The sequence below is a fragment of the Harpegnathos saltator genome, unplaced genomic scaffold (genome assembly GCF_003227715.2).
Source record: "Harpegnathos saltator strain DR-91 unplaced genomic scaffold, Hsal_v8.6 scaffold58, whole genome shotgun sequence".
Classification (NCBI taxonomy): domain Eukaryota; kingdom Metazoa; phylum Arthropoda; class Insecta; order Hymenoptera; family Formicidae; genus Harpegnathos; species Harpegnathos saltator.
The window spans coordinates 462204-473424 of NW_020230404.1; the positions used below are offsets into that span (position 1 = coordinate 462204).

The 11221-nt window shown below is 44.8% G+C and overlaps 1 protein-coding gene across 2 annotated transcripts in view; it reads left to right on the forward strand.

Moving 5' to 3' along the window:
- The window catches only part of LOC105183484 (uncharacterized), a 44774-nt gene extending 39668 nt beyond the window's left edge, over nt 1-5106 (forward strand). For both annotated transcript variants that reach the window (XM_025303976.1, XM_025303977.1), the window contains one exon: nt 2735-5106. In XM_025303976.1, coding sequence (XP_025159761.1) covers nt 2735-2881 — 147 coding nt within the window. In that variant the 3' untranslated portion in view covers nt 2882-5106. The remainder of the gene's footprint in view (nt 1-2734) is intronic.
- The last annotated feature ends 6115 nt before the right edge of the window (nt 5107-11221 follow it).

Below are 11221 nucleotides of genomic sequence, written 5' to 3' on the forward strand. Positions count from 1 at the left end.
CGGTGACATACGCAGAGTATATATGCACGGTGACACGTAAAGCTCAACAAATTAATATCCCCGAGAGCGGCGGCGCGCGATCGATGCTTTTTCATCGTTCCGCTCTCTCCTCTCTCTCTCTCTCCTCTCTCTCTCTCTCTCTCTCTCCTCTCTCTCTCTCTCTCTCTCTCTCATCGATTCCAGGTCCCTTTAAATAAATCTGCCTCGAGACTCGCCCCCTTCGAAGGGCGGGGACCATCTTTGAAATTTCTGCCGAACTTTAAGATTTCAAATGGGTAAACTTCAGTGGACGCGCGTGATGGCATCGCTATTGACCCAACTGTTTCCGCGTCACCTTTCGCGACGCGAAAAACGTACACATGCTCGCTCCACGATGACGGAAATTTGCCGGTGTAGAAAATATCGTTACATGCGCGTACGAAGCTCGAAATTGTCTCTAAGAATTCCCTGCTCGGTCTAATCGTTAATCCTTTGTATCTCGGATTTTTATATTTTTATATATTATTCTTGCGCTGCGTTTGATGCAACGTATTTTTTTTCACAACAATGGCCATTTGACGATGAAAAATGGCGCTTACACGACAGCGCGACGTGCGTGCGATCGTTGCTCTTGTGTGCAGATGTTGTATCTTGAAAAAAGTTTCTCTCTCTCTCTCTCTCTCTCTCTCTCTCTCTCTCTCTCTCTCTCTCTCTCTCTCTCTCTGTTTCCCGGCATGAAAAAATCCGGTTTGGTTATCATAAATAAAATTTTCATGACCCAATCTGTGTCCCGCATCTGACAAATGAGCGCAGTTTCCCGTTGCGCTTGGACGCCGAAGGCTCTACGCTCTCTAAAACTTCGGCACTAGGCGTCGTTAATTAACCCTTGTCGAACAGAAGCGACGCCTGAAGCTGGCGCTGAAAAATCTATCGGAAACTGTAGATATTTTATGTCTATCGGAAAATACTTCTCGCGCGAAACTAGTTGGCAAGTGTAACTTTTTAGTGCCGCTAAAAATTCGCTATTGCTCGCGCGTCACAGTTGTGAGGATACACAGAGTACCTGCGGCGTGCGCGCTGGTTTATGAAGATTATTGCCAATAGAACGTCGCTCATGGCTCTGATGCAGATGACGAGCTGTGATAAACTCGCGTGATCCCGAATTGTTACGAAGCAAAGTGACCGTTCGTGCACACACACACACACACACACACCATCCACACGCACACGAGCGTGCGCGGTAACCTTTCGCCCCTTTGAAGCCCCGTAAAATTTCCAGAAAAATTCGCTTCCTGCCGTCTCGATGTAGAGATCCGCGGACCTCGTATTATGTAAATATGTCGCAATGTATCACGAGTAACGAACAAGATTCTCGCCCCGAGAGTCGCGTAATGGGCGATCCAACTGGCACGAGGAGAGGATTCCGTATGCAGGGAAGGAGTCGAGCTGGCAGAGTAAAATTTTTAAATAGAGGAAGGAAAGGCGAGGAGGACGACTGTGTCGAGTGTTTTAAGGCGCGCGCTTCGTGCTCGCGCGCGAATGAACTTAACGAGCTTTCGCGTTGCCCCGGCATCCGCGGGGATAAGAAATTCGGGACACTGGAGTATACAGTGAACCATGCGGCGTAGGCGACCTGCCGCCTACGTGCTGCAATTTCCCGGATTCGTTGACATGAACGTGCATGGACTGTGTAGAACTATAGTAGCCTAGCTTCCAGTCTAGACGTGAGCGATGGCCTCTATTCAGTTCGGACCTTACGTGATCTCCCGGCTGATTGCCAAAGTTCGCGAAACTACGGGCGTGCCTTACATGAAAGCTCCAATCCCAGTCGGCGCTTTGTCGGACTTTGCAAACCCGAAAGATTGCAGCGCGAAATGCGCTGCAGCCCTGTGCTAATATAAAATCGCTCATACCGCGCACACAACGGCCAACAATGTGAGAGATCCGGCGTGGCGCCACCGCGCCGGCGGTGCAACGTACTCTCGGCTCGGCTCGAGGGAATGTCGGAGTCTTCAAGTTTGATTACGCGGATGAGACTTCCTTTTTGCAGCACTTCGCGCGCGCGGTACGACCACGTCGGATGACGGAAGATATATCCCGAACGCGAGGACGCGAGTGTATAAAAGAAAAAAGGTCGCTGAGATCTGACGCGACGGCGAAGGAACGCCATCGAAAGGCGGTTCAGCGGAGGAAAGGAGGATTTCTGGTTATTGCGAAAATCAAGCTCCTTCCGAGGACCAAAAACGCCGTTGCCCGCAACGCGATTGGCTCGTCGCGTTAATTCAATCAAGCTTTTTCCCTCCGTGCGTGGATTTGATATTTTTCGCCTCTCCGCTCGTGGAAACCACAGCGGCCAGGAATTGCCGGGGTTTCCCGAACCCACGCGTGAGATTGGCAATGCGGCTGAACTTGATCGTCGGAGCCTTCCCTTGTTCTATTTGTTATTTCCCTTCCCCCCCCCCTCTCGTGGCGGTCTTGCCGGAGTGTTTATTCAAATTATTGTAACAACATCGGGACGCGCTTTGAAAATTAGGCTGCACTTTAGTTCGATTCAGATTCCATCGCACACAGTTTCTACACGCACACGCCCACAATCTGCCGCCCATACTCGCGAGCTCGCATTCAATTCCGACCTCGGGATTGCAGCGGCCCCGTCCTACTTAATGACGTATACACAGAGCAAGTAAGCGCGCGTCTAATTAATACCAACGTACAATTAATTATTCATGCACTCTCTCGTGACTGTTTGTTAAAGGAATCGACGTACGCCGCGACATCAACGACTCAGCCAGCAATGGTAACGAACTTCACGACGATATCGCAACTTCCGCAGAAGCTGATCACGTCCAAGGCCGTCGAGAAGCGCGGCCAGATCTATCAGCGGGAGAGCCTAATGAAATAGGATTCGCAGTTGACCTAACCCTAACCCAGTCCGATAAATAGCGAGATACTGTTTGCTCCGGCCGAGGAACGGCGCGAAAGTCACGACGCTGGCGAGGGAAGATAGCGACGCGAGAGTGCTTTGCATCGTTATGTCGCGATGATAATAGCTGATTTCTTCTTCTAAAAAGGGGGCACTCAATCTCTCCCTCCTTGTACCGTCTCTGGTACGAGCGATCTCGGTCCCCCGGAAGAGCGAACGCGGAATAATACAACGAGTCGGTGGGAAGAAAATTCGTCTCTCACTCGGAAGGAAGAACGAAGTACAAATTTCATCGTCGCCCACGTCGCTCCCCGATGACCCCGCGCAATATTTCAGGCAGCTCGCGAGATAGAAACTCGTGAGTCGCGACGTGCCGCTACGCCCGAGATACCGATAGTGGCGAAATTAAAGGAGGACCGGAACGAACCAGAGACCGGCCAGTTGTGCGCTTCACTCACGCACCGCGCTAAAAACTTTCCCACCGACCTAATGGACGAAGAAAGTTTTTCTTATATCTTGGGTTCTTGAGCGCCCCGAATCTCTTTCTCTCCCTCCTCCCCCCCTTCTCTTAATCTGTTTATCTTTTAATGAGAGGATGTTGAGCGATTTATCAGCGACGTCCTCTCGGTACGCACATACGCGGGGGAATTATTTTAATTACATTCATATCAATCGGATACACATACATACACACACACACACATACACACACACACACACACACACACACACACATATATATATATATGTACACAGCACGTGTACACAGAGCTCCTCGCATCGTGTATTGCAGAAGATTCTTTTGCCAGGGTGTGCGACAACGTACGTGTAGCCGGTGAATTCTGTGCTACTTGAAATGCGCATAGCTATTGTTCTCGGTCGTGTGGCTTGATCCTAGGACACAATAGGAGGTTTAAGGGAATTTACTTAGCAAATTTGATTGCGCGCACACACACGCTCCATTATCCTCACGCGAGGCGACGTCGGACGAATTAGTTTTTCTTTCCGCCGGTAAGATCATAAGTCCTGTCCTTCCTACCTGCATTTCTATATACTTTTTGCACGTGATGTAAAACGAGTGCAACGTCCTGCTTCAAGAGGGAAGACGGGAAAGAGAAGAGACGAGGAAGGAAGAGGAGAAAAGGGAGAGAGAGAGAGGGAGAGAGAGAGAGAGAGAGAGAGAGAGAGAGAGAGAGAGAGAGGAGTGTAGCTACAAAAGGAGCAGATCTATACAGTAACATCGCCGCATTTTTCGATGATAGAAGCAATAGTGATATCAAATATGACGATTACTCATTTAATAGTTATTTTGTCTAATAACAATTATACAGGAGAATTACAATTAGTTCTCTCGTGAAGAACAAAAGGTACGATGTCACAGTATAATCACTCGATTAACTTGATGATCGATTAACTTGATGAATATGTTTGTGTGTTACTACGTACATTATTCAATGCACAATAATTAAGATTACTGTAATCATCAGCTAGTCTCTTATCAAAACTAGTCATTATAATCTCTAGTCAGACGAAACATTGAGATTCCCAGAGAGCTAGGAGACAAACGGAACGAAAATGTACGTTTAATAAATTCTCTAAGAAATTTAAACTTTGGGACACGAGGAACCTGCGAACGTCATCATATCCAGAATGCGTAAAAATATCGCGAGAGCAAAATTGATAGATGTGTTTAGTGAATTGCTTAATAAACGTAATATACTATGCGACCACTATGATACGATATATAAATGTGACGTTATTGTGTTAAATGACGAGAAGTAAAACATTTTTGTAACCTGGAAATATTCTACCGGAATTTAGCGGGAAGGAAGGCATTTTTGGATTCCTTGGAGCCTGCTTTAGAACTTGAAGAAACTGCACAATCGAGATCGATTACACGAGAGAGGAACGCGCATGTAATATTATACGATAATTATAACGTAGATTATGTAATCGCTACCACACATCCACCACGTCCTAGAACAATAGTGGCTAGGGCTTACAAAGCTTTCGAAACGGCCTTGAAGGTGACCCTCGTCTTTTCAAGTCTCCATTCGATAGCCTGGGTTGCCCACAATTCACTGTGTATATCCGTGCAGCTGCAGATGTGCAAAACTCGATAAATTACGACCTCACTTATTATTTAATGTGCAGCACACCGTTGTCGTATAAAGGTCTGTGAAATATAGCCACTAGAGAAAATGGTTCTGTTGTAAATTAATGTCATCCTTGTATATAGATATAACCGGGTGTTCCGAAATAGGGTATAACGGTGTTAGAGTATCGTTTTAAGACCGGATTACGCGTATCCGGTTTTTTTCGAAGAGAGTCCTTCGTCTAAGTTATCTGAGAAATATTTATCGCGATATCTCCATCAGGGAACAATTCTTACGATTACTGCGAGAGAAAACACGAAATTTTTCCTCCCGCTTTATATCATATTAAGTCCTAAATATCTATAAACGATAAGTCTGACTCTTTATTCAAGCTGATCGTAATAAATTCGGTGAATCGATAAAAAAGAAATTGAGTCGATCAATTACGCGATAATAAATTAATTATCGTACGAAAAAGATTCGTTATTATTTAAAGAGTTTTGTCATTGGTTTCGTATAAATTAAAAATTCCGATCTCTTAAATGTAAATGTAAATGTTTCAATTTACCTGAAAAGCCTCGCTAGAGAGAGAGAGAGAGAGAGAGAGAGAGAGAGAGAGAGAGAGAGAGAGAGAGAGAGAGAGAGAGAGAGAGAGACAGAGAGAGAGAGAGAGAGAGAGAGAGAGAGAGAGAGAGAGAGAGAGAGAGAGAGAGAGAGGGAGGGAGAGAGAGGGAGGGAGAGAGGGAGAGAGAGAGAGAGAGGGAGAGAGAGAGAGAGAGAGGGAGAGAGAGAGAGAGAGAGAGAGAGAGAGAGAGAGAGAGAAAGAAGGGAGGAAAGTATTTGATTGCTATTTGACTGAAAAGGGAAAAATTTGATATTTAATACTTATTGATCGAGAGAAATATATATAGAAATACTCATAACGTAGAGGCATTATTTGAGGATTGATAGTGATCTTAGTATTTATTCAGCCATTGCACTCTTAAAAGTAATGATACATAAATCCACGAAGGAGATTTAATACAGTTTAATACCATATAAAATGTCCGCGCATCTCCCGGAATAAACTAAATTTTAATGACAAGTTCCGCGACGCTTTTATTTGTAGAGAAATTTAATTAAATGCCATCTCTTTTCACAATTTTCCATTTTAAAGATAACCGTGTCTCAGAATGAAATTTTCTGAAAAATAAAACCCACATTTACATGTCTGACGTAACTTTAAAACGAGTTTGTATATTCATGCGCTCCGTCATAAAATATGAACAAGAAAGTATATTTTAAAGACTATATCGTGCCACGAGCTGGCAATCGGTCTGGTACTTATTATCCGGAGGATAATAATGTTCAACGTTGACAGCAAACGAGCACGGATGTCGTTACTTATCAAACGTAACATTTCTCGCGAGACATTCGTTTACGTGACTTCGTGTTAATACTTTTGTACACAAAGCAGTAGCGAGAAGAAGATCGACTCGTGTAAAAGAAGAAAATGTATATCGATCCATTTTACAAAAGGAAAAAAAGTAATAATAATAATAATAATAATAGATTCAGGTCCTCCATTTCCTCTATTTATATATAGGCGGAGTCGACAGCGACGATAGCCTATTTGTCTCATAATGGATCTCGACAAATCCTGAGAAAAGCGAAACAGAGACTTTCACCGCTGCAACCCGATAATAAATAACAGCGAGACAAATAACACGAGCTTAGAAACACACTCGACTCGACTCATTCTGTAGGTCGCGTTCGGATGTCTCCGCTGGAGTTATCGCTAGATACGCGTTCAGCAGAATAAAGTAGCGCACGATGACCGTGATTAGCGCGGATGATTAATGGTTCTGAGTGATTAACACCTCTAAGCATCCAAAAGCCTAAAAGTAAGCTAAGATATATACCTTGCGCTTTTCTTCGCAGGCTCAACGAGTGTTTGTTTGTTTTGCTGAACGCGCTTGACGATAGTGCCGATTGTTTATTCACCAACGACCTATCTTTCTATCGGAGAGGACTCTTTAGTATACGATTATATCATAAATAGAGACGGTCTAATTGTGTTATACCGCGAGTCGAACGCTTCTGCGATGTTGCGTCTTTTCGAGAGAGCGGACGTTTCTGCAAATTTGCAGTAACATTACGGCAGCAGTCGCGTATATCTATGTCACGCGATCTTGCCATGCCGAGCATTTCTGTAACATACCTACAATCAATATCATTACATCACGACGAGCGTACTTTCCGTAATGCTCCCTCGAAATCGTACAAGATCAAAAACATATCGATTCCGTTCCTTACGAGCGTTGCCAAACGCGATCGTTCACAAACTATCTCGAGAGGGAGATTCATTTGTCACTTTTCAAAGTGACAAGTGAATATTTTTAGGCGCGTAACAAGCAGGTGCGATGTGCACGAAGAGATAAAATTAGGCGTTACTTTAAAGCCTCTCTGCAATGTTAATTATAACTTGTGATTATAATTAATGTCGCGAAAGGAACCCCAGAGAATGTTGTTATTATTATTATTATTATTATTATTATTATTATTACATTTCGTATTATCACACGCATATATATATATATATATATAAATTCTATGAGAAATCTTTCGTGTCGCAGTGTTTTGCAGCAAAAATTGTGGCACAAGCGGCGACAGGGTGACTCCTCGTACAAAAGTTAGTTACTAATGAATTATCGCACGGCAAACCTTTCGGTTCGCACGAAAGACGTGATTGCTTTCAGGAGAGTCAATTTTCGAGCTTGGAATATCGCCGATGTATTTCCGCGCTTCTTTTCACGTTCGGGCGCTCCTACAGCGGGCGAAGCTGTAATCTCGGGCGGTAACAGCGGATCTCTGTATCGCACGACCGTAATACTCTCTTGCTATATCCGCGGCAAAAATCTCTCGCTCGTTGCTCGCTAATTCGAGTTCTCTACTTATTCTACTTAATCGCGTTATCTCGGAAAGGAGACAAAGCGATTCCATCATCATAACACATGACGGCAACCTCGTCGTCGAACTAAATCGGAAGCCATTATCTGTTTTATCGAACGCGCTCGTCATACTGCATCCAACATCGATGATATCTCGCGAAGGGATTTGCTTGCGGCAGAAGCATGTTGATAAAAAGCTTTTCTTACTATACAGCGATCCAATGTCGTCGTGAACCGTGGCGAGCCGCGGCGAGTCCAAAGTAGCCTCCACGACGTTGTCACGTTGTAATTGACCACACACGACGACGTCCGAGTATACAACTTACTTAATGTAACGTACAAATTCTCCACGGATTACAGCCGCAATTCTCTCTCGCAAACTCGCAAAATGTAAAAGTAAATTTGCGTATCGATTATTATTCTTGCGTATTGTTTGATCGGATCGGCCAATCAACGCTAGACACGATAAATAAACATAATTAATTGAATAGCTGCTACCTAGTATATTGATTACATATAATTAACCGCATTATATATTTTTATATGCAGAACGGGGCAGCTAAGCAGGGACATGTAGAGCTCGTATCGACACCGCATATTCGGGTACGCAACAGTAACGGTGACTCCTCGAGAAAGAGTAAAGGGTTTGAAGATATATACAGGGTAGGCCATTTTAATCTACGCACTGAAATCTCGCAAAATCCATAAGTTTAAGACAAAAATGTTTCAGACAAAAGTTGTTTGGCTTGAAGGGGGACATACGACGTAAAACAGCGACAGCAGTTTGTTTATAAATGGCGCCACTTTCGCGAGATATTCACTGATCATCAATTTTTTTAAATAGAAACCCCATTTTTTATTATATCATCTTTTTCTACCAATTAATTCCAGTAACTTTTGTCTGAAACATTTTTTTATTTGCTTAATATATTTTGAGATATTTAAGAAAAACTTGGTAACTTTTCTAACATTTAAAACATTTAACTTACGATATCTCGCTAACTATTCGTCGAAAGAAAAAATAGTATTAGACTTTTTGACTTTACTTACTGTCAAGAATATATTACTATAACAGTGCTCTAACTTTTGTTAATTTGATAATTTTGAAATTTCCAAAGGTCGGTAAGTTAACAAAAGTTAGAGCACTGTTATAGTAATATATTCTTGATAGTAAATAAAATAAAAAAGTCTAATATTATTTTTTCTTTCGACGAATAGTTAGCGAGATATCGTAAGTTAAATGTTAGAAAAGTTACCAAGTTTTTCTTAAATATCTCAAAATATATTAAGCAAATAAAAAAATGTTTCAGACAAAAGTTATTCGAATTAATTGGTAGAAAAAGATGATACAATAAAAAACTGGGATTTCTATTTAAGAAAATTGATAAATTGATTGACTGATCAGATTGAATATCTCGCGAAAGTGGCGCCATTTATAAACAAACTGCTATCGCTGTTTCACGTCGTATGTCCCCCTTCAAGCCAAACAACCTTTGTCTGAAACATTTTTGCCTTAAACTTATGGATTTTGAGAGATTTCAATGGCGTAGATTAATATGGCCTACCCTATATATATATATATATATATATAATATTTACCGCAATCGGGAACGCACGCGCGCGCGATGAAATATGTTCCCTGAAGAAAGCCACTCTCTTCGAGGTACTCGAAGGTCGGCGTCTGTTTCCTCTTTAAATGGCAACCGCACATTATTACTCGCCACACATCCTTGTAGCGCATAGAGAGACGAATCGAACGACACAACATAATGTATCATGTTCCGACTATCCGATCTCATGAAATAAAAAGCTGTTTAAGTAAAGACCGACGCTCTTTGTTGATTATACGCACCAATCTCTCGATCGGGTCGCTTCTCATTCGCCTCGTCGTCCTGCTCACCCGGCACGACGGTGACGCGCGCGCTCCACATCGCCAGATCCTCGTCATTGACGAGGATCGTAGGTTGGAGCTAACTGGAAGATCAGGCGGCGTGTTCTCCTCCAAGTCGCGAGTTGCAAGGCCAAAGGCTCCGGAAGCCGAAGGAACGTGTGCTCTTTTCACGTGCACCCCGCTACAGATGAAACTCATGTTTCCGTACGATCGTCTTCCAAATAACAAGTAAAAGCCCGCTGTCAACGTCGATCGAGCGCGGGAGCTTTATCGTCGCGACGCATCGATTGTCAGCGATCCTGCTGACGATTCGCCGAGGCGGACATGACAGGATCCAATCTGCGAGGAGTCTTTGGTAACTCGACGTCGCCGAGTCGCGGACTCGTCGCAAGGCAGAAGGGCTAACACCTGCGGAATTTTATTTTCCGGCAGACTGCATCCCACATCGAGCCTCGCCATCAGGAAAGGATCTAATCGAGCAGTCGCATCAAGGGTGAGAAAGGGAGAAGCCGCCACTACGTTGTAAGGCCAACGTAGTGGCAGAGCCTCATGTTGAGGGAGTTGTCGACGATCCCCCTTCTCTCCTCCGCGGAGTACCCCGGGAGAACCGGGGGAATTGACCTGGACCCGGGGACGAATCGTGTTGGCTACCCGGCTGGCTCATCTCCTGGAGGAATGCCGGGATTGCGAGGACGCCGTTCATATCGGCGCATGAGGAAAGCGCTCGACCGGCACCGCGCGCGGCGCGAGCTGCAGACGTCTAGGTAGCGACTAAAGCGGCCAATAGGGCTCATGTGAATGGGCCAATTAGGATAAAGGAACCCTTGCGTGTTCCCGGCTGCCGGTGCTGTTCATTGTCTGGCGATCGCGCGAACAGGGAGGACGGCGCACTACCACCAGACCGGGACCGAGCGACTTGGAGTACGGAGGCGCGCAGGACCTGAGAGATATCGTAAGTCCTTTGAATTTTCTGCCGAGCTGCCGGCTGGACTCCAGCCTGCGATGATCATCGATGATCCGATGATCAGCTTCTCGCATCGTGCTCCTCGGTCGCCGATCGCGCGTTTTCCATTCGACCGGCGAGTCGTCGTCCTTGTGGAGTCTGTGCTCTTTCAAGCTTTCCTGCGAGGCTCGCTGATTGCGATTGTCAAATTTGCCCTGCGCCGCTTCGCGCGCGAATCGCGCTGCAATCCGCGTTGCAATCGCAGAGCCGGTCTCGCGCGACCTTCGACGCCTCGCAATCAGACGCGAACCCAACGGCTATTTTCTTCTTCGGCGAGCGCTCTCGATATATCGGTCCGAATTATCGCTCCCGCACAATGAGGAATTTCGCTGCAGGGCCGTCTCGCCGTCTCTGTAGCTGAAGATCTCCCTCTCATTGTGGAAATATTGATTTTACGTA